This window comes from Electrona antarctica (assembly GCF_951216825.1).
Source record: "Electrona antarctica genome assembly, chromosome: 4".
Lineage (NCBI taxonomy): Eukaryota > Metazoa > Chordata > Actinopteri > Myctophiformes > Myctophidae > Electrona > Electrona antarctica.
Genome location: NC_136809.1, coordinates 33,386,933 through 33,413,675, shown reverse-complemented (window position 1 = coordinate 33,413,675; position 26,743 = coordinate 33,386,933). Strand labels below are relative to the sequence as shown.

The 26,743-nt window shown below is 39.6% G+C and overlaps 4 protein-coding genes across 6 annotated transcripts; all 4 read left to right on the top strand.

Moving 5' to 3' along the window:
- The first annotated feature begins 256 nt into the window (after nt 1-256).
- Nucleotides 257-2,032, top strand: LOC306921593 (uncharacterized protein). Its single transcript, XM_079498795.1, has 2 exons — nt 257-604; nt 855-2,032. Exons 1-2 carry the CDS (start codon nt 403-405, stop codon nt 1,835-1,837), a joined length of 1,185 nt encoding a protein of 394 aa, XP_079354921.1. The 5' UTR covers nt 257-402; the 3' UTR covers nt 1,838-2,032.
- A 140-nt stretch (nt 2,033-2,172) lies between these two features.
- On the top strand, nt 2,173-24,452 carry LOC306921267 (uncharacterized protein). Its single transcript, XM_079498376.1, has 6 exons — nt 2,173-4,234; nt 5,334-5,462; nt 7,067-7,778; nt 21,297-21,682; nt 22,134-22,868; nt 23,629-24,452. The coding sequence occupies exons 1-6, from the start codon at nt 4,033-4,035 to the stop codon at nt 24,288-24,290; spliced, it is 2,826 nt and encodes a 941-aa protein (XP_079354502.1). The 5' UTR covers nt 2,173-4,032; the 3' UTR covers nt 24,291-24,452.
- On the top strand, nt 9,168-15,776 carry LOC306921594 (uncharacterized protein). 3 transcript variants are annotated; one of them, XR_013789793.1, is made up of 3 exons: nt 9,168-9,521; nt 10,163-12,493; nt 13,765-15,776. XR_013789793.1 is itself a non-coding variant. In XM_079498796.1 (2 exons), exons 1-2 carry the CDS (start codon nt 12,295-12,297, stop codon nt 14,586-14,588), a joined length of 1,023 nt encoding a protein of 340 aa, XP_079354922.1. In that variant the 5' UTR covers nt 11,796-12,294; the 3' UTR covers nt 14,589-15,776. The 3 variants fall into 3 exon arrangements, 1 of the variants encoding a protein (XP_079354922.1); XR_013789794.1 differs by having other exon boundaries at nt 9,169-9,515; XM_079498796.1 differs by lacking the exon at nt 9,168-9,521 and having other exon boundaries at nt 11,796-12,493.
- Nucleotides 16,018-18,559, top strand: LOC306921592 (uncharacterized protein). Its single transcript, XM_079498794.1, has 2 exons — nt 16,018-16,454; nt 17,112-18,559. Exons 1-2 carry the CDS (start codon nt 16,256-16,258, stop codon nt 18,143-18,145), a joined length of 1,233 nt encoding a protein of 410 aa, XP_079354920.1. The 5' UTR covers nt 16,018-16,255; the 3' UTR covers nt 18,146-18,559.
- Nucleotides 24,453-26,743: the final 2,291 nt, after the last annotated feature.

Here is a 26,743-nt window from a genome sequence, read left to right as displayed (position 1 = left end):
AATAAGTCCAATATAGGATCGAGTTTTTATGTTTTTCTCCCCCTTATTTCACGAGAGTGCTACATAAAGTGAGAAATACATGAGTGTATTTTATTCCCTGGTTCGTTCCTGGTTGTCAAAATTATTAAATTGGTGTTTCACAGTGGACAGTAGCCGACAGGCCAGCAGATGGCGGTAAAGGTCAAGCTACAGTTTCACACAACCTAGGAACAAATTACACAACCAAGCATAACCTAACCCGGAAGCAGGAACGTTTTTCACCAAAATATTCAACACACGAGTATAAAGAAGGAGGGATTCAACAGCTTCAGCGTGCTATCTTCTGTCTCTGTACTTCTTTTTTTTGGGGGGGGGGGACATTTTGATCTAGCGATTTGATTTGAGTGTTCGGTTGGGTTCAAAATGTCAGGCAGACAACATATTAGATTGTTTATCGAGGAACGACTGACAGCTGCTGCTGAGGAGATCTTTGGTGTTCTTGAGAAAACCATCAGTGAATATGAAGAGCAAGTTGTTCAGTCCAAGAGGGAGGTGGACCAGCTGAAAAAAGACATACGACACCACCTGAACACAGTAAGACCTCACATACAGCAGTGCACTACAGGTACGATATGATTAGTTATCCTTTTAGTTTAGTTAAAGTGATTTTTGTTTGGTTTAAAGTTCTGAGAGCAATCTCTGCTAAGACACTAGACTAGTCTAGGGTGTGTGTTTGTAAAATAAATTGTCAGCTCAAGATACCAATTGTATCCAATCAGCAAGTCATATAAAATACACGGGAAAATAACGTAAACTGGTATTGTAATGGGGGAGGAACACATTTTAATATCGATATCTCTCTCTCTCTCTGTCAGATTCCCAGCCTGTCTCTGAGGAGCTGCTTCCTTACCAACAGCTGAACCCTAGACAGGAGTTGAAGGCCAGTCAGGAGGATGAGGCCGTTCAACATCAGTCTCCACAAGTTAAAGATGAACAGGTGGACCTCCGCAACATTCCAGACTGTGAGACCAGTATTTACAACTGTGGGATAAATGGATTTGTCACATCAGAGAGCACCAATGACAGTCATCTGATCCCTCCTTATACCATGGTAACTGTTCAACATTCCACACAAGTAAAAGAGGAACATGTGGACTGTGGCATCATTCCAGACTCTGAGACCAGTATTTCCAACACTGTGACAAATGGATTTGTTACGTCAGAAAGCGCCGGTGACAGTCAGCTGATCCGGACTTATTGTGACGATATCTTCTGTATAGAGCAAAAGATTTGCCGTTTTTGCAGACAGCAGTTCCACTCATATGCAGAACTGATGAAGCACGTGGAGGAGAGTCACGTAGGACATAAAGCCTTCAAATGCCCCGAATGTGACAGGGAGTTTGCTCGTAAAAACCTCTGGGCTGATCACTATAGAATTCACACCGGTGTAAAACCACATTCGTGTCCTGTCTGCGGGAAATCATTTACTCAGGTCGCTAACCTTAAAGCTCACGTGAAAATTCACACCGGCATCAAAAATCACTCATGTCCTGTCTGCGGGAGATTGTTTTCTCGGAGCACAACCCTTAAAGATCACATGAGGGTTCACACTGGCATCAAACCTCACTCTTGCCCTGACTGCGGGAGATTGTTTGCTGATCGCTCAAACCTAAATGTCCACATGAAAATTCACACCGGCGACAAACCTCACTCTTGTACTGTCTGCGGGAAATCGTTTATTCAACGCTCATGCCTTAAAACTCACATGAAAGTGCACATGGGCAAGAAACCTTACTTGTGCAACAAATGTGGTGAAACAGTTCACAACAACGATCATCACAAGGGGTGTCGGATGTAGGGCTGGGCGATATGGACAAAAAAAATTTTTTTTTCCAATATTGATACAGCTAGAAGTATCACTTTGCTGTAATGCAACAACCTTTAAAACCTGGAATACAACACTTGTACAATACATGTATGCCATATATTGGAAATCCCAGAGTGTACAGTATGTGGTCTCATAACACAGTGATAATAAAGCCCTAATAGAATAGCTGTGCCCTTAAGGGGAAGTCCTTTTTCATAATGATTGAAAACAAAAATGAAAACAAATTCACGCTCGTACAAACTTGAGGGTTCACACAAGACTAGTCCATGAAGCATGGAGACTGTTTGCTTCTTCTACTCGTTACGCACATAGTTTGTTATACAAGCTGAAGCTGTCCTGCTTGAAAACAAATGGTTGATGTTAAACAAGATTGCAGTCTGTAGTTACCTTTATCCAAATGTGTCAGGCAAAAGAGTATTTCTCTTTAGTTAATGAGAGCTACATCATTTGAGAAATATGAGTGCATTTCATTTTATAATCTGGTTGTCAGAGTTATGGTGTGATGAAGCATGGATGGGTAGAGTCACAAAGCACACAGTGGACAGTAGCTGACAGTGAGTGCAGCAAAAACAAATCCTGCTCTTTCTTCACTAATCTGATATATGATATCAGACTATGTGAGATCAGACTAACAAATAAAGAAGTATTTTTGTTTATGTACCATTATATGGTGTGCAGGCTCCATCCATCTTAACTGAAGTCTTTTTAGCCCAGCACCCACCTGTCAATGTGCGTATTCTACATCCTCTCATGATATATGATATGACTTCAGTAAGGTACATTTTAAGGTTTATACTTATGCATTTTTTTTCATTAGTCAGCAGGTCTACAAGCTCACAATGTGTCACATTGTAACACGTGAGCTTGTAGATCGGTTATTTTCGAAGATCATTCACAATAGTCAAATTTTACAAATCGCTACCGTCTGGGTGGGCAAATTCTGATTGTGAATGATTATTATTATTTTTATTCCTATACATCCTTGGATTATGTTTGTATATGGTAGACCTTGCTGACTGGTTGGTTGCTTATTAGTGTTTTCACCTCTTAAAGTAATGGTCTGCTGTCATTCAAAAACGGGAAAGCACCTTTATGGAAATCATATTTATTTTATTATATAGTCTTAATTCCTCTCCCTGGGGTGTGGCAGCCTTGTATGTCATCTTTGAAATGATTTGTCAATACCCAGTGGTATTTGAGTTTCCATCAGAGGGGCGGCAGTGGCTCAGGGGTAGAGTGGCCGGATGGCAACTGCAAGGTTCCCAGTTTGATCCCGGGCTCCCCCAGAGTTAGTGTCGAAGTGTCCTTGAGCAAGACTCTGAACCCCTAATTGCTCCCAATGTGCAGGTTGGTGCCTTGCATGGTTTCTAACGCCATCGGTGTGTGAATGAGTGTGTGAATGGGTGAATGTAATGCACAATCAATGTAAAGTGCTTTGGATAAAAGCGCTATATAAATTCCATTTGCCATTGGTAGACTTTTCTTCTTTTTGAATCTTAAGCTCTCACCTGTTTAAACATAGTACAATTGACATCAAGGTCTGCGATTTCAGAACACTACTTTAAAAAATAATAATATATATATATATGTGTGTGTATATATATATATATATATATATATATATATATATCGTGTTCATCTTGATTGCTGCAGTTATGTTTTCCTCCACAATAGACTTGAACTGTGTGTGTGTGTGTGCGTGCGTGCGTGCGTGCGTGCGTGCGTGCGTGCGTGCGTGTGACCGTGACCAACCAGGAACAGTAAAGGTGTAACAAAGGGGAATAAACCACTCACATTTCAATAGTGGGGAAGAAATCACAAGGTCATGACTTGAGGCAATCAAATTTAGCTGTAAACTTGACGTCCTAACCTTAACCCTCTTGGAAGCATGAAAGGTACAACATCCAGTTGCCTTCTATCCAGAAGCATGAATCATCCAGATCCAGAAAGCTGGACAGGTAGACTTGGAACCATCCAGGCCAGCAGATGGCAATAGCGGTAAAGTTGAGTACTGTGTGCGTTTCACATTACCCGGAAGCAGATACATTTACCAAAACAACATTAAACAACAATATCGTCATACGCTCTAGTCTAGATTTCTTCAGTCTTTGTACGTTTTTGCACAACAGTGATTTCTTTGATTTGAGAGTGGTCAGTGGTCCAAAATGTCAGGAACACAACATATTAGATTGTTTATCGAGGAACGACTGACAGCTGCTGCTGAGGAGATCTTTGGTGTTCTTGAGAAAACCATCAGTGAATATGAAGAGCAAGTTGTTCAGTCCAAGAGGGAGGTGGACCAGCTGAAACAAAACATGATACGACACCTGAACACAGTAAAACCTCACATACAGCTGTGCAAAATAGGTATGATTAGTTAGTCGAGAAAGTGGCAATTGAAGCTGATAAAATATCTTTTGGGGGTCTCTCTTCTGATTGGATGATGAGGATGTAACTTAAGAGTTTGGATAACATGTTTAATTTATGTTTTTTAAAGGATCCTCATTAGAGACATGAAAGAGCCTCTAGTCTTCCTGGGATCCTAAAAATACAAATTATACTAGTAAAGACAATCATAACATTAAAATAAAAAGGAATACAAAAAACATGAATACAACTTCATGGTGACATGAAGTTGGCAATGGATTTAATCGACTTAAAGGACCACTTCACCACTTTTCAAAATTATCTTCATATAATAGGTCCTCACTAATAATCATGAAAAAAATGGCGCAATTTCTTTCTACTCGGCCTGTGTCTCATAGGAGGGCTGTGGGTGTTCAGAAACCGTCTTCCAGTGACGACATCGATGGGGAATACAAGCTAATAAAAACTGCAGGCTTTCTAGTCCTGAAAAGTTGCAATGCAAAAATGGAAGCCATCGTTCTCACGATAATGAAAATCTAAACATCTTTGTAAAAAAATCTTGTTTAAAAAATAATCTGCCCACAGCCCTCCTATGAGACACAGACCGAGTAGAAAAAATCGTGCCATTTTATCATGATTATTAGTGAGGACCTATTATATGAAGATAGATTGAAAAGTGGTGAAGTGGTCCTTTAAGGCTTGTTTAAAAGTATAATGCGTATGTTGTTAAAGGTGCATTGGTCCATTAAACAAATGGTCACCATTTTTGTGATCATATATTTGAATACATTATTGCGTCAATAGAACTGTCAATCAAAATCCACTTAGAAACTTCAATGAATGCTTTGTAATTGTACACTTTGCACCCTTGTTTGTTTGCTTAAAACAAGCTTTACAAAACACATTTCAATTTGAACCAGATCACTGTAATGAGATGAGTTGAGACAATCTTTTTGGGTAGATTCTTACATTATAGCACATCTTATGTTTCAGATTCAACTTTATTGTCACGTAACTTTCTACTAAGGAAAACTGGTACAACATGTCAAACATCAATAGTCTTCGTAGTCTGTAATTGTTTGCTCTCTCTCTCTGTCAGATTCCCAGCCAGTGTCTGAGGAGCTGCTTCCTTTACAACATATGAACCCTAGACAGGAGCTGATGTCCAGCCAGGAGAATGAGGCCGTTCAACATCAGTCTCCACAAGTTAAAGAGGAACAGGTAACAGGTAAAACAAGCTTTACATTTAAAGCAGGCTACAGTACTCACTAAACTTTGTTGTCCAGACTACTATGTGAAGTCAGGAGTTCAGTCAGTTGAAAGGTGTAGAAAAAGTTGCTGAATACAACTCTCCAGTCTCCACACCGACAGTCGACTGCTAGTTTGATCCTAAGAATATGACTTGCTTTTCTTTTGCTTTTCAACAGCAAAAACTCATAAACATGCCTGCCACGCAATGCAAGCATTCTTAAATAATTTGAGAAATGATAGCACTACAGATGACCACGACTGCACAGCTTACCTAGGACGTAGGCACAAGGTTAAAAGGTCAACTAAACTTTTTCTTTGTTGAAATCTTTTCTCATTTATTTTTCTTTTCAGGCCTATGACGGGGTGGGTTGGGAGGGATTACTTTGTATTTATTATTTACAATTTGTTAATTTAAAAGAAATCGAGTTTTATGGTGTATTTAATTGTTATCATTACTATATTTTTCTCTTTTTCTTTGTCAACGGTGGTTGGTGCTGGGGTTTGGGGGTAGGATTTTAAAAAATGAGGCAAGGGGCAAGCCACTGATTGTAGTTGGCAAAGAATTTGAATTATGTTTTATGTGCATTTTTTGTATGCCTGTACCTGTGCCTTTCATCTAAAAATGAGTGTATTAAAAAAAAAGGTCAATATCAGGTTTATCATATCAGTCTTATTTCATGTCATCTTAAAACGATAAACAGTGTGTGCCTGCAGTGTGTGCGCACACAGCCAGCATGTCGTTTTGCTTCAACTAATGAGCAATATATTATCAATAGCTACTCAACACATGGGGCACGAGCTTTGCCCTCTGAAGTAATCCACCTTTATAATAATTTTCAAGTTACTTCAAGTAACATAGCCAACTGTAGGTTGTCCCATGATTTAGTTCCACTTAGACAAAAGCAGGACAAAGCGCTTATGATATAGTAAGTAAAATAACTCTTGGTCTTAATTTATATTTTATATACATTTATCTCAAATCTGACAGCTGGCACATTACGCTTGAACCATAGTTCTTTAAATCTTTTGGTGTTTTTGATGAGTCAAACGTAGTCACATTTTACTGCGTCTGAAAAGCATGCAGCGCCACTGTAGCAATATACCATATATGCGCTGTATTCTGACAAAGAAGGTATACAGCGAGCACTACCTCCATTGCACTTGCGAAAGGGCCCCTGCTTCCCCTCCTAGGCAGCAACACTAAACCAACAACCAGAGAGCTCTACAAATGAGAGCTCTAACCCCCGCTGACCCCTATCCGTCACCCCACTGCTAATGGAGGTTTGAGAACCGGCGCACAACGCTTCACCACCACTACTACGAGCAACCCGTTACGACCATGTACACATCGCACACACTACAACAGATTTTGGACCACAGACGCTTTCCAACACTTATCGATGGATATGTCGGTTTGGTGTATTGGATTGAAGTTTACAAATTAAAATGTTCATAATATGACTGTAATGACTTGCTTTGGACTAATATGATGACATTTCTATTTATTTATTTGTTTTAATAGTTTCATTTCAGACAGTACATGTTCATAGTAATTTAATTTGTTTGCAATCTCTCTGTCAGATTCCCAGCCAGTCTCTGAGGAGCTGCTTCCTTTACAACAGCTGAACCCTATGTCCATTCAGGAGGATGAAGCCGTTCAACATCAGTCTCCACAAGTTAAAGAGGAACAGGTGGACCTCAGCATCATTCCACACTCTGAGGCCAGTATTTATAGTGGGACAAATCGATTTCTTACATCCGAAATCCCCAGTGACAGTCAGCTGATCCCTCCTTATACCATGGTAACCGTGGTCGCAAGCCATGATGTCGCTGACAAATGTGACGAGAGTGAAGGATTGGGTTTGACATTCAGCCAGAGTGATGACGATATTTTCTCCATGGAGCAAAAGATTTGCCGTTTTTGCAGAAAGCAGTGCCGCTCATACTCAGACCTGGTAAAGCACGTTGAGGACACTCACATAGGACAGAAAGCCTTCAAATGTCCCGAATGTGACAAGGAGTTTGCTCGTAGAGACAAGTTGTCTATTCACTATAGAATTCACACTGGTGTAAAACCTCATTCTTGTCCTGTCTGCGGGAAATTGTTTAATCAACGCTCAAACTTTACCGTTCACATGAGAATTCACACCGGCGTCAAACCTCACTCTTGTCCTGTCTGCAAGAAATCGTTTTCTCGAAGCACAACCCTTAAAGATCACATGAGAGTTCACACTGGCGAGAAGCCTTATTCTGGCAAAATAGTTGCCCACAGAAGACAGAAATCTCAAACCTTGTGAAATGGACAAAATCAAATATGATATCTTTGACCAAACACCTCAAAATGTATGAAGCTATAAGTTCATACAATTACATCACTGTACTGTATACCTTAAAAACATGGAAAAGACAACATTTAGACAACTTTACGTCTATTTGCTGTATAACTGGTGGCAATCACACTGGTACAAACTTGATGGTGCAGGTGAAACTGTTGCTACTACTAATACTGCTACTACTGTGTAGTTTGCTGTCCATGTTTTATACAAGCTGTCCTGCTTTAAATCAAATGGGATGTCAGCAACAATGTGAGTTCATAATGTGTAATAATTCAAGTATTTTTATTCTGTTAATGAGAGGGCTACATAAATTGAGACATTTGTATTTACTGGTACATGGTTACGTTACCATGTGAGGACCTCAGACAGCCATTGGCTCTTAGGGATTTAAAATATTTAAACTTCAATGTTTTTCAGGCCAAGAAGGACCCCTTTTAGGTCAATGATACATAGATGAAGCAGGGACCCCCTACTACATAATATTGTGTAAAATGGTTTTGCATATTGAACTAGGCCTCGGTTGAGCCAACTTCTGATTTTTATTTTGTAATAAAGTCTATTCTGTCATACAGCTGGATGATTGCAGTGCTCCTATGCCATAGCATAGAGGATATGATAGAATGTTTGAGGAACCCCTAGGGGTTGCGGATTCCCTGATTTAGATTAGAACTGGCTGCCAAGTCAATCTGAGTAGACTACTGAGTAGGGATGTGAACAATTAATCGAAAATGGATTAATTGCCGTTAAGAAATTCAATAAAAATTAAACAGTTAACAATTAATTGAAAATTATGCGGTTCTATGATTGGGCGGTTTTCTGTAACGCTGTATTGCCGAGGAACGCACTTTATTCCTCATAAAATATGCCATTGCCTGGCCCTGTATCTCAAATGGTCAAATTAACTAATAAATAATAATAATAAATTGTATTAATTCTGTATATCAGCACAATTCAGTTTTTATGTTAGACCTGATTGAGGGAAATTCCCAGATTAAAAAAAACACGCTGCCTATCAACTAACCAGTTAATCGATCAATAAGGTTATCAATTGTAAATTAATTTATTAAGCAATAATTTGCATCCCTACTACTACGCAAAATGTATGCAAGAGTTAATGAAATTGTCATTGTTTAAAAGATCTGCGATAAGAATTGTCATTGTTTAAAAGATCTGCGATAAGTTTATGACTTTCCTGGCATTTTGTGTTTCCTCCTTCATATATAGCAGCTACTGCTGTATAGCTGTATTGCCAGTATATGAAAAGGTTTCTGTAACAGCAGTGTAGGTTTTATTCACAGAGCAATCTGCATGCCAGCAGATGGCGGTAGCGTCACACTACAATGTTTGACATAACCCGGAAGCAGGGAGTTCTACTGTTCTAGGAACAATAACATCTTCAGACCAGTCCATGCTATCGTCAGCGTCAGTCTTTGTACTTTTTTGGCATTTGTGTACAACAGCGATTTGACTTGAGAGTGGTATTTGGTCCAAAATGTTAGGAAGACAACAGGTCATTAGATTGTTTATCCAGGAACGACTGACAGCAGCTGCTGTGGAGATCTTTGGTGTTCTTGAGAAAACCATCAGTGAATATGAAGAGCAAGTTGTCCAGTCCAAGAGGGAGGTGGACCAGCTGAAACAAGACATACGACACCTGAACACAGTAAAGACTGACATCCTTCCACCAGTTAAAAGTGTGTGTAAGTGATTGTTTGGAAATATTTTAAATGCCTTTGTATTCCCATAAGCGAATCATTGAAAACGAATTTTATTTTTATTTTGCTATTGGTAAAAGTAAACTATTCTGATGATTAGTTAGTTTGTTCAGAATCAGTAAGGTCTCTCCACCTCTTTTTCAGGGCGAGATAACGATTTTATGCAATCAGGATGGATAACTCAACCACAGGATAAAGTGAAACTGAAGTGATGAAACTCAGATTTTAAAATGCCCTACACTTAATTATTAAGTGCACATATGCATGTCACAGTTTGACATTGAAATACATTGATTCACTTACAAACTTCATTTACTTTTGCGCCTTGTTTGTTTGCTTAAAACAAACTTTACAAACACATTAACATATTTATGAGTTGTTATGAACTATATGATGATATTTCTCAGTTTCTTCATCATTTACATTATAGCACATCTTCAGTTCACATTCAGATTAAAATGACAGATTTAAAGCTGTTAAAAAAAGTTCTCGATTGTACAACCTCCCATTATTGGCAGTTTTAAGTAGAAAGAAATGGAGAATGAAAATACCAAAGAAAACAGGTCACTTGTACGTGTAATTTCACATAGTCTTCATAGTCAGTAATTGTTTGCTCTCTCTGTCAGATTCCCAGACAGTCTCTGAGGAGCTGCTTCCTTTACATCTGAACCCTAGACAGGAGCTGATGTCCAGTCAGAAGGATGAGGCCGCTCAACATCAGTCTTCACAAGTTAAAGAGGAACAGGTGGACCTCAGCAACATTCCAGACTCTGACACTTCCAACAGTGGGACAAATGGATTTGTTGAATCACAAACTACAAGTGACAGTCAGCTGATCCCGACGTATACCTATGAAACTGTTCAACAGTGTCCACAAGTAAAAGAGGAACAGGTGGACCTGAGCATCATTCCAGACTCTGAGACCAGTATTTACAACATTGTGAGAAAAGGATTTGTTACATCAGAAAGCACCAGTGACAGTCAGCTGATTCCTTGTCATACCACAGAAACTGTGATCGCAAACCATGATGTCTCAAACAATTTTAACGAGAGTGAAGGATCAGGCTTGACTTTCAGCCAGAGTGACTATGATACTATCTCTATGGAGCAAAAGATTTGCCATTATTGCAGAAAGCAGTTTCCCTCATTCTCAGACCTGATAAAGCACGTGGAGGAGAGTCACAAAGGACACAAAGCTTTCAAATGTTCTAAATGTGACAGGGAGTTTGCTCGTAGAGACCAGTGGACTGTGCACAACAGAATTCACACTGGTGTGAAACCTCACTCTTGTCCCGTCTGCGGGAAATTGTTTACTCAACGCTCAAACTTTAATGTTCACATGAGAACTCACACCGGTGTCAAACCACACTCTTGTCCTGTCTGCGGGAAATTGTTTACTCATAGCTCAACCGTCAAAGTTCACATGGCAGTTCACACCGGTGTCAGACCTCACTCTTGCCCTGTCTGTGAGAAGTCGTTTACTCGGCGATCATACCTTAACACTCATATGAGATTGCACACAGATGAGGAACCTTATTTTTCGCAACAAATGTGGCAAAATGGATGCCCACAGATATAATCTCATAATGTCTAAAATGTAATGTTCAATATGGATCACTTTGTGATGCAACCTTTAAAACCTGGAAAAGACAACATTTATGCCATATTTTATGATGATACGGAACATTCCAGAGTATATATAGTCTCGCATCACAGTATCAATGTGTCAAAGTATCTTTGCTGCATAACTGGTGGCAAAAACAATTCACACTGGGACAAACTTGAGGGAAACACAGAAAGTCTGCTAGTACGAGTACTTACTACAGTGTAACTTGTTTTTTGTTGAACATGTTTTGTTCAAGCTGTCCTTGAACACATGAATCAGAATTCAACAACTTTATTGTCACATCACAGGTTTAGAGATTTGTCCTTTCAAGTATTTCTCTTCAGTTAATGAGACTACATGAATTGAGAGTACTACAATACAATCAATCGGTAGCTAACAGACAGGGCAGAATGATACATGACCTTGAATTAGATTGTGTGTGTATTGTAATACACTGACAGAGCGCACTAACTTACACTTTTTGTATTTCCCTTTTTGTGAATATTTATTAATTTTGTGTTTTAAACTTGTTATACAATATGAAATAAAGGTTTATGTAACTGCAATTTTATTTCTCCTATCTGCATATGGTGGAAACTTGCACTTTTGTAATTTTGTGCAAAACTAATCACCCAGGCCAGCAAATGTAGCAGATTGCTGGTATCCAGTGTCCACTCCACACAAACCTCAGCCAGGCCAGTATGATGGGGTAAAAAATATCACAATCATCCTGGCCAGCAGATGGCAGAGGTATGGTTTCACCATTGGGGTTTCACAATATAACCCCCGGATGCACATGTAAGCTCCCCGCTTCATTCACCAAATCGTCACAAAAGAAAACAAACACTTTTTTTTTGTTTAAAAGAGTCTTTATAACAGTCAGTACATAGACATACAATACAAAACAAGATAAGACAAACAAGTTATTAATAGCCTATTGCAACGATCAGAGCCAGGGGGGATTACTAACAGAATACATTAAAGAGTGAACACAAAGCAAGAAAACACTACTAAACGCCGGTTGGAGTTGGAGACAGTACCGTAATCCGAGTTAATCATCCTTGCTTTGCGTGTTTTGTAACTATCCTCTATATCTTCATTATGTGTACTTCTTTGACAACTTCGATTTGATTTGAAAGCGGTCGGTCCAAAATGTCGGGAACACAACATCTTAGATTGTTTATCGAGGAACGACTCACAGCTGCTGCTTTGGAGATCTTTGGTGTTCTTGAGAAAACCATCAGTGAATATGAAGAGCAAGTTGTTCAGTCCAAGAGGGAGGTGGACCAGCTGAAACAAGACATACGACACCTGAACACAGTAAAACCTCACATGCAGCTGTGCACTACAGGTACGATTATTTTCTTCACCCCGTAGAGAGTATGTTTTGCACTCCGTGTGTGTGTCCGTCCGTCCGTTACCAGCTAATCTCCGGCACCGTTAACCCGGTCGAATTTTGCACACTGGATGCCAACGATGAACCTCTGCCCCAAAAATTCCAGAACGGCCTGTTATAGCGCCACCAGGAGGCCGACTTTTGAAAAACACATTTTTTGATATTACTCCTCCAGATTCTGTCAAAATCCCACACATTTTGATTGATTGATTGAAATATGTATTAACAGTTTGCAGAATTACAGTACATTTCAAGCACAAACTCAATACAAAGACTGTTAACTGTGAGTGGACGACCCAATTAAGCATTACACTTGTTTACAAGAGGGTCCACCATGTTCAATTCATCAAAACATTTAGAGACGTACAAATAGACACTTCTATATAGTCAAAGAACAGAACAGGAATTCATCATAGAGGTAAAAAGGGAAAAGAGACATATACAGTGAGGGATTCAGATTTTTACGGGGGCCAGTTTCGAATTGCAGCCGTCCGTAGGTGCCCTTTGAGAGCGGTTTTGAAGGGAGTCAAGGGATTTGCATGTCTTAATGACTGTTGGTAGGGTGTTCCACATTTTGGTGGCATAGGAGCGAAAATAATGTAGTTCCTTGTTTGTGCTTGTTTGTTTGTTTGTTTGTGCCCTTGTTTGTGCTGACATTGTTACACACTATCTCTAGTCATGTGTTCAAGACGGATCTGTCCGGTATTTCATATTCCATCCGAATTGGCTTTCAAAGTTTGCCGGATTGGCCCGCTTTTGGGAGATATATATGGGGCATGGGGGCCCGTTTTCTGGGGATATACAAGTTGTAACACTGTGCGTCATAGAGCTATTAGATCCTTTTTGGGAGTCCACAAATTGACTCTATGGGATGGGAACCTCCAGGCATCAGACACAAATGTCAAATGGTCCGGCTATGGGATAGGCTTGTGAAGATGTCTGACCAGAGACTCACAAAAAATATTTTTAAATGGGATTTTAGAGGTTTGCTTCCTTGAATTTGCTCTTCCGGTAGGGTGCTTAACTGCTTATTAACACACATTCTGAATACCCCTGCCGACCTTAGAGTATACTCTAAGCTGCCGACAGATTCAGTAGCGCAGCTCGGAATCTGTTCTTGAGAGATTAGGTAAACCCTACTGGAAACTTCTTCAGTACTATATATTTATTTGACCATACAATGAATTGGATGTTGTTCCATAGTAATTGTTTGCTCTCTCTGTCAGATTCCCAGCCAGTCTCTGAGGAGCTGCTTCCTTTACAACACCTGAACCCTAGACAGGAGCTGATGTCCAGTCAGGAGGATAAGGCCTTTCAACATCAGTCTCCACAAGTTAAAGAGGAACAGGTGGACCTCAGCAACATTCCAGACTGTGAGGCCAGTATTTACAGTGGGACAAATGGATTTGTCACATCAGAAAACACAAGTGACGGTCAGCTGGTCCCTCCTTATACCAATAATACTGTTCAACAGTGTCCTCAAGTAAAAGAGGAACAGGCGGACCTCGGCATCATTCCAGACTCTGAGACCAGTATTTCCAACATTGTGACAAATGGATTTGTTACGTCAGAAAGCACCAGTGACAGTCAGCTGATCCCTTGTTATACCACAGAAACTGCAACCACAAGCCACAATGTCGCAATCAGATGTAACGAGAGTGACGGATCGGACTTGACATCCGGCCAGAGAAATGTTGATATGTACTGTATGGAGCAAAAGATTTGCCGTTTTTGCAGAAAGCAGTTCCGGTCAGACTCACACCTGGTAAAGCACGTGGCGGAGAGTCATATAGGACAGAGAGCCTTCAAATGTCCCGAATGTCACAAGCAGTTCGCTCGTAAAGACAAGTTTTCTATTCATTACAGAATTCACACTGGCGAAAAACGTTACTCGTGCCCTGTCTGCGGGAGATCGTTTACTCATAGCTCAGCCGTCAAAGTTCACATGGCAATTCACACCGGTGTCAGACCTCACTCTTGCCCTGTCTGTGAGAAGTCGTTTACTCGGCGATCATACCTTAACACTCATATGAGAATTGCACACAGGTGAGGGACCTTATTTTTCGCAAACAAATGTGGCAAAATGGTTGCCCACAGATATAATCTCGTAATGTTCAATATGGACAAAATCTAATTTAATTATATTTTTGACCAAATAACTATCAAGTTCAGAAAAGTTCATCAATTTGTGATGCAACCTTTAAAACCTGGAAAAGACAACATTTATGTAAGTAAGTAAATACATTTTATAGCACCCCTCACAGAGTGAGAAAGAGCAAAACGGGATAAAACAAAGAATACTGTACAATTCGACCCAACAAAACAATAATACACACATCTAAAAATTAAGATAAGATATGCCATATCTTATTATGATACTGAACACCCCAGAGTATATAGTCTTGCATCCCAGTAAAAGTCTCTTTGCTGCACAACTGGTCAGTGGCAAAAGTAATTCACACTGGGACAAACTTGAGGGAAACTAGTACGCTAGTACGAGTACTTACTACAGTGTAATTTGTCTTTTGTTGAACATGTTTTGTTCAAGCGTCCTTGAGAACACATGAATCAGAATTCAACAATTGGATTGTCACATCACAGGTTTAGAGCTGAAATTTGTCTTTGTGCAAGCTCTATCTTTTTATTTCCTTAAAAAAGAAAGGGAAGAAGAAGGCCCCTCCCCCTTCTTCTTCTGGCTGGGAAAGAGAGAAAGAGAGAGCCAGACACTGCCAGAGCCAACAGTGTAGAAAAGAGGCTAAAAATAACATGACAATGTTTTGGAGCCTTTTTTTTCAGAGAAGTAAAATGTGTGATCCTTTCAAGTATTTCTCTTCAGTTAATGAGAGCTACATGAAGTGAGAAATAAATATGAGTGTATTAGTATAGCCTATAATTGGGTTGTCAGAGTTGTGGTGGGATGAAGCATGATTGGCTAAAGTCACACAGCACACATTGATTGGATTGATTGTCTGTAAATGTTTCGATGAATTTACTACAAATTGAACTGTACTTTCCTGTGCTTCTTATTGCAAATAAAGTATTCAATCAAGCAATCAATCAGTAGCTAACAGACAAGGCAGAATGATACATGACCTTAAATTAGATTGTGTGTGTAATACACTGACAGAGTCCACTATAAACTTACACTGTTTGCATTTCCCTTTTGTGATCACCAAAAGGATAATTTTGTGTTTTCAACTTGTTATACAATATGAAATAAAGGTTTCTGTAATTGCAATTTTATTTCTCCAATCTGCATATGGTGGAAACTTGCACTTTTGTAATTTTGTGCAAAACGAATCACCCAGGCCAGCAAATGTAGATAGATGTGATGGTGTCCAGTGTCCACTCCACAGTCCACAGAGTCCACACACACCTCCTGTTACTAGCCAGGCCAGTATATGGGGTAATATGAAAAATATCACAATCATCCTGGCCAGCAGATGGCAATAGAGGTATGGTTTCACCATTTGGGGTTCACATAACCTTCGGATGCACCGGATGCACATGTAAGTGTCCGCTTCAGGCTCCAAATCGTCACAAAAGAAAACAGAAAACAATACTAAACGCCGGTTGGTGTTGGAAACTACCGTAATCCGAGTTAATCATCCTTGCGTTGCGTGTTTTGTAACTATCCCTCTATCTTCATTATTTGTACTTTTTTTTACCTGTCACTTGTGTACAACTGCGATTTTATTTGAAAGCGGTCGGTCCAAAATGTTGGGAACACAACATCTTAGATTGTTTATCGAGGAACGACTCACAGCTGCTGCTTTGGAGATCTTTGATGTTCTTGAGAAAACCATCAGTGAATATGAAGAGCAAGTTGTTCAGTCCAAGAGGGAGGTAGACCAGCTGAAACAAGACATACGACACCTGAACACAGTAAAACCTCACATGCAGATGTGCACTACAGGTACGATTATTCATCCTGTTATATGAGGTCAATGAATAACAAGAGTTATGAAAAGTGATTATAGGCTAGGCCTCTCTGTTTAGGTCTTTTAGTATTAAAAAAAAAAGGTTCATATGTATAAATAATTTTTGGTGTGATTTGATGTTATTGCGACGCCCTCGACATGTAGACATAAAGTAGTCTAAAGACAATTTACACACTTACAAAATAATAAAAAACCCACTTGATTTGCTAGTTGAAAAAAGTCTATGTAAAAACTAATAATATACACACAATTTAGGCATTTTGCAATCCAGAGAGATTTACAGTAAGCAAGAACAACACAAGGTACCATATCAAATATATAGAAATGGTTATCAAGAATCATAAGCAAGCTGAGAACCTAATATCTATAACAGTATTATCTGTGCAGTGAAGCTATGGGTATACATTATGGAGTGCTACGTCTACATAAAATGCTAAATTATAAATCACCACTTCACACCAGTCCAGTAGGTCTAATAAATGCATTTTGTTTTAGAAGTCTGCATCTGCACACATAATCACAACAACTGTAACTGAATCAGGCCTATGTCCGGTGTCTGACTATGCTTCTGGTGTTTTGTGGTTCTGGGAGTATACAAGTTGTAACAAGTAATTGTTTGCTCTCTCTGTCAGATTCCCAGCCAGTCTCTGAGGAGCTGCTTCCTTTACAACACCTGAACCCTAGACAGGAGCTGATGTCCAGTCAGGAGGATAAGGCTGCTCAACATCAGTCTCCACAAGTTAAAGAGGAACTGGTGGACCTCAGCAACATTCCAGACTGTGAGGCCAGCATTTACAACAGTGGGGCAAATGGATTTGTCACATCAGAAAACACAAGTGACAGTCAACTGGTCCCTCCTTATACCAATAATACTGTTCAACAGTGTCCTCAAGTAAAAGAGGAACAGGCGGACCTTGGCATCATTCCAGACTCTGAGACCGGTATTTACAACATTGTGACAAATGGATTTGTTACGTCAGAAAGCACCAGTGACAGTCCGCTGATCCCTTGTTATACCACAGAAACTGCAACCACAAGCCACAATGTCGCAATCAGATGTAACGAGAGTGACGGATCGGACTTGACATTCGGCCAGAGAAACGTTGATATGTACTCTATGGAGCAAAAGATTTGCCGTTTTTGCAGAAAGCAGTTCCGGTCATACTCACACCTGGTAAAGCATGTGGAGGAGAGTCATATAGGACAGAGAGCCTTCAAATGTCCCGAATGTCACAAGGAGTTCGCTCGTAGAGACAAGTTTTCTATTCATTACAGAATTCACACTGGCGAAAAACGCTACTCGTGCCCTGTCTGCGGGAGATCGTTTACTCAACGTTCAAACTGTATCATTCACATGAGAACTCACACCGGTGTCAAACCTCACTCTTGTCCCGTCTGCAGGAAATTGTTTTCTCAGAGCTCAAGCCTCAACCTTCACATGAAAGTTCACACCGGCGTAAAACCACACTCTTGTCCGGTCTGTGGTAAAACGTTTACTTCGAGCTCAGCCCTTAAAGTTCATGTGAGAATTCACACCGAAGTCAGACCATACTCTTGCTACGTCTGCGGGAAAGTATTTAATCAGAATGCAAACCTTAAGGTTCACATGAGAACACATACAGGCAGAGGACCTGGCAAGGGGGAAGAAGTGGGGGAACAACATTAGTGGTGGGTGTTGCTAGGTGAGAAACCTTAATTTTGCAACAAATGTGGCTAACTGTGGCTAAATGTGGTTACCCACAATCCTCTCAAAAACTGGTGTAAATAATTACACTGGTACAAAGATGAGGATGCACAGTGTATGCCTGTCACGCAGTTAATTCAAGAACTTTGCATAATCATCAGATCCTGGTTGCGGGACTAATGTCATTTTTTAATCTAGAAAAGTTCTGTTGAAAACTTAAACACTGGCAGGCTCTCATCTCTCACTTTGAATCACTGCAAACCATCTCACTGGATTAGATGAGTGTATAATTCACCCTACATTTGACGGTGCAGATTTTGATCTATTGTCACAACTCATGAGGTGCATGCGCCATCCGAGGCTGAGTCAACATGCTGTTTTGACTCTTTCTCTTGTCGTTCTCACTTTCCCTTTTTTTTCTTTTTTGTTTTCCTTCGCCGATCCTGGGGGGGGGGGGTATTTGGGACTGGAGGGGAGGCTTTAAAACTCTCAAGAAAGCACTGACATGTAGCCACCAGTAATTATATGTATAACACGTATTTATGTAATGGTTCACTGCAAAATTGTGGATTAAAAATCTGTTATTGTCCATAAAACGTTAGTTTTTTTTGATTATTGGTCATTGTCAGTCATATCTGCCTTTTGTTGTTTACAAATCTGAAAGTTAAACAGAAATGTAATTGTATTACGATATATCTCGGCCATTTGAAAATGGCCAATCTACAAGCTCACAATGCGCCTCAATGTGACACATTGTGAGCTTGTAGATTCAAAGGATTTTTATACATTTTGAAAACTTGAAATGGGACTTTCTGCATAATTAGTACTTTTACTTTTGGTACTTTATGTTTAAGTACATCTTTTTTTATGCCAATACTTTTGTACTTTTACTCAAGTGCATTTTGAATACTGGACTTTTACCTGTAACAGAGTACTTCTACATTGCTACATTGATTGACTGCAACTTTTCAACTCAGCTGAAATGTCATATTTGTTAATGAACTGGAGAGACAGGGAGACCCCTGTTACTAAAGTATATCAGAATAGAGTGCTTTAATCTAACAACAAACTTGAATAACTTTGATTTAACCAAAACATCTATCACTTACCCTACCTTTAACAAAATATTGTTTTTAAAACTGCTATACAGAACTGTGATTAATTTGTGAATTTTGGGTTTAATCTCTTTCAAGTTTCTATGTGAAATAAAGATTTCTGTCATTTCAGATTTTAACAATGTGCAGTATTCCAAATATCCAGCAGATGGCAATAGCGGTAAGAACCTATAGTACATAACCGTCAGGAAGAAGGAGCGGTAATAACAACAGACCATCGCAACAGACGCGTATACATATTTTATTATAACTATGGTCCCACCGGCCAGTACATTGTTCAGTTTTTTTTCTTCATTGTTTTGTCATAATTTGTGTACAACCGTGATTTGATTTGAGAGTAGTCTATACCGGTCCAAAATGTCAGAAAGACAACAGACCATTAGATTGTTTATCCAGGACCGTCTGACAGCGGCTGCTGTGGAGATCTTTGGTGTTCTTGAGAAAACCATCAGTGAATATGAAGAGCAAGTTGTTCAGTCCAAGAGGGAGGTGGACCAGCTGAAACAAGACATACGACACCTGAACACAGTAAAACCTCACATGCCTCACATACGTATTGGTACGTTTAATTTGTACTAATGAAAGTGTAATTAAAAGTGATTGAAATGTTTAGTTTGTATTCTTTCTCATTCAAACTGACACTTATTGGTCCATATTTAAGCAAGGTCTATGTGATCGTATTTGAATAGTTTTGAATACCTTAAAGCTTGCATTTCTTGGATAAATCCTTTTAGCAAGCAGACCTTGTATTGTAGGCTACTGTACTTCTGTTTTTGTTTTTGTGCTTAGGAATTGTATAAGCATAAGAGCCATATAGTCTAGTAGCCAGCCCATAGAGCCCCATTGTGAACCCGGACATGTTGAGTACACCAAGGTTTTATGTTATAAATGTTTAGTATGGGTCCCCAGCATGTAGAAACTGCCGGATGCTAACTTGCATATGTTGAGCAATTGTCATAATTGGCATATGTGACCATACCAATTACTACCTATATAGGCAAAATATTCAAAATTTCATCATGCTTTATGTAGTATGTGACATGTCAAACCAGGGGGTTTTCATGATGCTGAATCCATTCCAAGCATTAGTTTTGCAAAAAAAAACACTCATTGGGCTAAAAACGTGGGGCATGGCCGTTTTAAGCCCAATGAGTGTTTTTTTGCAAAACTAATGCTTGGAATGGATTCAGCATCATGAAAACCCCCTAATTTGACACATCACATGCTAGATAAAGCATAATGAAATTTTGAATATTTTGCCTTCTATAGGTTGTTAATGGTATGGTCACATATGCCAATTATGAAAATTGCTCAACATATGCAAGTTAGCATCCGGCAGTTTCTACATGCTGGGGACCCATACTAAACATTTCTAACATAAAACCTTGGTGTACTCAAGTTAACTCAACATGTCCGGGTTCACTTTTTGGCTACTAGGCTAATACTGTTGTAATGTTTTATATAAATGTAAAATGCCAATGCCAGTGGTGGTCAACTAATATTGGCCAGAATTTCAATTAGGCCTACTTCATAGTCAGTAATTGGTTGCCATTGGCTCTTCTGTCAGATTCCCAGCCAGTCTCTGACGAGCTGCTTCCTTTACAACACCTGAACCCTAGACAGGAGCTGATGAACAGTCAGGAGGATGAAGCCGTTCAACATCAGTCTCCACAAGTTATAGAGGAGCAGGTGGACCTCAGCGTTGAATCACAAACTACAAGTGACAGTCAGCTGATCCCTTCATATGAAACTGTTCAACAGTGTCCACAAGTAAAAGAGGAACAGGTTGAGCTCTGCATCATTCCATACTCTGAGACCAGTATTTTCAACAGTGGGGCACATGGATTTGTTAAATCAGAAACTACCAGCAGTGACAGGCATCTGATCCATACTTATAGCACAGTAACTGTTGTACATTCCAGACGAGCAGAAGAGGAACAGATGGACCTCGGCATCATTCCAGACTCTGAGACCAGTATTTCCAACATTGCGACAAATGGATTTGTTCAATCAGAAAGCACTAGTGACAGTCAACTATTCCCTTCTCGTGGCACAGAAACTGTGATTACAAACCACAATGTCGCAAACAATTCTTACAAGAGTGAAGGGTCGGCCATGGTGTTCAGTCAGAGTGCCGATGTTTACTGTATAGTGCAAAAGATCTGCTGTTTTTGCAGAAAGCAGTTACACTCATACGCAGAATTGATGAAGCACGTGGAGGAGAGTCACACGGTACATAAAGCGTTCAAATGCCCCGACTGTGACAGAGAGTTTGCTCGTAGAGACACCTGGGAGGATCACTGTAGAATTCACACGGGCGTCAAACCTCACTCTTGCCCTGTCTGCGGGAAACTCTTTACTCAACACTCATGCCTTGAAGTTCACATGAGAATAATTCACACAGGTGAGAAGCCTTTGTGTGGCAAAAAAGTGGGTAAAAGACTAATAGAACAGCCACAACTTCTAAAAATCTGACGTTAATCGGTATCGTTATCGATAAAAAAAACAAAAAACGAATGAGATTTACATTTATTGTGAAATTGTCCACTGGACATGAGTTGTACTTGGACTGCTTTTTTTCTTTTTGTTTAAAAAATAAATAAAACCTAAATGCATACCTTAAAGTATAATAGATTATCTAATGTCTGATTTGAAATATCTAGATTTAAAGTTTATCGCTAATCCTAACATGGAATTTTCGTCCAATCCTTAATTATTTGTATATTTTCTCGTCTCTGTCAGGTGGACAGAGACATATTATGACCAAAACTGTTACTTTTCAGAATTCAAAAACAGCAAAACTAGCAGATCTACAAGCTCATAGTCAGTAATTGTTTGCTCTCTCTCTCTGTCAGATTCCCAGCCAGTCTCTGAGGAGCTGCTTCATTTACAACATCTGAACCCTAGACAGGAGCTGATGTCCAGTCAGAAGGATGAAGCCGTTCAACATCAGTCTCCACAAGTTAAAGAGGAACAGGTGGACCTCTGCATCATTCCAGACTCTGAGACCAGTATTTACAACTGTGGGAAAAATGGATTTGTTACATCAGAAACTACCAGCAGTGACAGGCATATGATCCCTCCTTATAGCACAGTAGCTGTTGAACATTCCAGACACGCAAAAGAGGAACAGATGGACCTCATTCCAGACTCTGAGACCAGTATTTCCAACATTGTGACAAATGGATCTGTTACATCAGCAAGCAGTAGTGACAGTCAGCTATTCCCTTCTCATGGCACAGAAACCGTGATCACAAACCACGATGTCGCAAACAATTCTTACAAGAGTGAAGGATCGGCCATGGCGTTCAGTCAGAGTGCTGATGTGTACTGTATAGTGCAAAAAATCTGCTGTTTTTGCAGAAAGCAGTTTCACTCATACGCAGAATTGATGAAGCACGTGGAGGAGAGTCACACAGGACAGACAGCCTTCAAATGCCCCGACTGTGACAGAGAGTTTGCTCGTAGAGACACCTGGGAGGATCACTGTAGAATTCACACGGGCGTCAAACCTCACTCTTGCCCTGTCTGCGGGAAACTCTTTACTCAACACTCATGCCTTGAAGTTCACATGAGAAGAATTCACACAGGTGAGAAGCCTTATCTCTGCAACAAGTGTGGCAAGATGGTTACACCGCAATCATCTGAAAATGTGTCAAATGCTGGGCTCAGCAAAATGGACAAAATCTAATATATATTTTGACCAAATACCTCTATTTGTGCTTTAACAAAATGTTTTTACATTATGAGATTTTTGATAAATATTCACACTATCTTAAGTGGGTAAAGGCAAACAAATAATAGAACAGCCACGACTTCTGAAAATCTGACGTTAATTAATCGGTATTATTATCGAGTAAAAAAAACACTCCCAATACTCTTATCGCAGATTCAAATTTATTGTGAAATTGTCCATCATACCTTGGACATGAGTTGTACGTTTTTCTCTTTGTTTAAACTTAACTAAACCTAAATACAGCAGGATTATTGGCTTAGGAATGGAACAAAAAGGGCATGTATACGCTCCTGTATTTTAACATCAGTTATTATGGTGGAACATGGAGAGCCAAATATTTTCTTAGGTGATACTTCAGTATAAAAAGGTTGGGAACCATAAAGTATAATACCTAAACAACAGATTATCTAATTATCTGATTTGAAATATCTATAGATTTAAAGTTTATCGCTAATCCTCACATCGAATTTTCAGATCGTCCCATCCTTGATTATATGTATATTGTCTTGTATCTGTCTGGTGGACAGAGACATATGACCAAAACTGATTCAAAAACAGCAAAAGTTGCAGATCAACAAGCTCATAATTGTTTGCTCTCTCTCTCTCTCTGTCAGATTCCCAGCCAGTCTCTGAGGAGCTGCTTCCTTACCAACATCTGAACCCCAGACAGGAGCTGATGTCCAGTCAGAAGGATGAGGCCGCTCAACATCAGTCTCCACAAGTTAAAGATCACCAAGTGGACCTCAGCAACATTCCACACTCTGAGACGAGTATTTACAACTGTGGGATAAATGGATTTGGTACGTCCGAAAGCACCAGTGACAGTCAGCCAATCCATTATTATACCACAGAAGCTGTGATCACAAGCGACAACATCGCAGACGAATATGACGAGAGTGACGGATCGGGCTTGACGTTCAGCCAGAGAGACAACGACATTTTCTTTATGGAGCAAATTATTTGCAGTATTTGCAGCAAACAGTTCCACAGAGACACAGACCTGATAAAACACATGAAAGACACTCACACAGGACATAAAGCCTTCAAATGTCCCAAATGTGACAGAGACTACAATCGTAGGGACAAGTTAGCTATTCACTATAGAGTTCACACTGGCGTCAAACCTCACTCTTGTCCTGTCTGCGGGAAATCCTTTACTCAGCGCTCATGCCTTACAGTTCACATGAGAATCCACACAGGTGAGAAACCGTATTTTTGCAACAAATGTGGCAAAATGGTTGCCTACAGCTATCATCTCAAAAGGTGTCAAATGTAGGGCTGGACTAAATTGTATCTATTGTTTTGGATCAAATACCTCTATTTTGTTGGTGCTTCAACAAAATATTTACACAATGAGACAGAAAATGCTGTACTATACATTCTTATAGAAATTATTTATCTGTTTGATAGCACTACATTAAATTGATTGAAAAGCTTGCATTCATTTGGTTTTGTGTCAATAATCAAGAGGGTTTATTTGTCACGCATACAAGTACACAAGCAGTGAAATATTGGTTGCGGCATGTTCCACAAGACTTATACAATATACAATTTAATAACGGAGACAATGCTGGAAATTAAAAGAACAAGAAAGAACAAATCATAACCTGGAGGAGAAGCAAAAATCCCTTGGGGGATTTGCAACACATTAAGTATCAGATTTATAGAATATATATAGGCCTACAGTTATTTCTGCACATTAGTTCAAGTAACATTGAGCACAATAAGCATGATTATTTACAGATTAATGCTGTTTGTTTACATTATCACTCCACACTAGCTGACATGGAAACTAAGGTTGCAGCAGAAGAATATACCTTTTGTGATGCACCTTCAAAAAGCTAAGAAGGCACACTGCAGTGGGTCCCCAGCTAAATTATAGGAATTATAGATAGATCTTTATTGTCATTGTAACAAGTACAACAAAATTAAAAGTGCCAAATTATAGGATCATTGTAGGAACCAACTAATTGTCTGTAACTCAGAGTTTTGTTAAGAGCATTCATGGTTTAATATAACCAAGGGTCCTTAAAATTAATTGTGGGAACCACTGCAATAGAGGATTTGTCACTGACAGAACCGATTGGTTTCAGAAGCACATCATCAGTAATAACGTAGCACGTCCTTGCAGCCCTTCTTTCCACAATAACTGCAATAAGTTAATGTAATGTTATTGATTGCACCACCAGGTCATAATGTAGCTAGCTAAGTAAAGCAGTTATCAGCAGCCGGGTTAGGAGGAGAGTGAGGAGACACTCTCAGTCTCTGATGATCCGGAGGGTCAGATCTGACCTTATATAGTATAAGACAATATGTGGAGAAAAATAAACACAATAAATGTGCTGCTGAATGGTCTAGCGATTTGTGAGATTAGAGTACAGGAAATCTATGGAAAATACAGGGTCAACCTCAATGTAATTGCAAAAAAACCAAACTCAGCTGATATTGCATCTTCAATATATCCTGAATAACAGAAAAAAAACTTGCCTGGAATTGTCTGAGGGGAAAGTGTTGAAAATGGCCTGTACAGTATGGCCACCATTGACATCCTATTATAAGGCAATATTTTCTAGATTTCCTTATGCTTTAAGTAGCATGTGACATATCAAACTAGGGGGTTTTCATGATGCTGAATCCATTCCAAGCATTAGTGTGGCCATAGCAACTTGCCCAAATGTGCTGACATCATCACATTTGGGCAAGTTGCTATGTCCAAATTTAGCCCAATGAGTGTTTTTGTGCAAAACGAATGCTTGGAATGGATTCAGCATCATGAAAACCCCCTAGTTTGACATGTCACATGCTACTTAAAGCAAAAGGAAATTTAGAAAATATTGCCTTATAATTGGAAGTCAATGGTGGCCATACTGTACAGGCCATTTTAAACACTTTCCCCTCAGACAATTCCAGGCAACTTCTTTTCTGTTATTCAGGATATATTGAAGATGCAAAATCAGCTGAGTTTGTTTTTTTTGCAATTAGATTGAGGTCAAATTACATTATTACTGGATTTGGAAACACACACACACACACACACACACACACACACACACACACACACACACACACACACACACACACACACACACACACACACACACACACACACACACACACACACACACACACACACACACACACACACCATCACTGACACCATACTGTCTTTAATAAAATCATCATTCACCATCCTGTTCTAATTAAGTATTGATAAAGACTATCAGTACTTAATTTGAAAAAGGATGATGATGATGACCCATGGTGATTATTTGTTATTTTGTAGTTGGACTCTTGGTGGCAGGCTTTAGACAGAACTGGGTATGTATGGGCTATATGGGGTCACAGGTGCAGTAGGGAGCCAAACCTTACCAGAAGCAGACAGACAGAAGAACAGAGAATCACAGTGGAATTATGACTGGTATATGTTCATCATAACTGCAACTTCAATAAAAAGGCCTACAATTAAAAGTGGCAATATCAAACATCCATCTGTATGTTTCTATGTCTACTTCTAGTCTGCGTAGGCCGGGTCACCCCTTTATACCCTACCTGGAAAACAGGACATTGGAAGGGAATTGAGGGAATTGCTGTTGGAAATGGATCTCAGCTTTTGTCTGAGGTAAGAACTAAGAAGGAGGACTCCAAGGGGGACAAAAGCAGACAGGATGATCCTGAGCCGAGTATAATATGGATGCAACACATTGTGAGCTTTTAGATTGGCTATTTTCA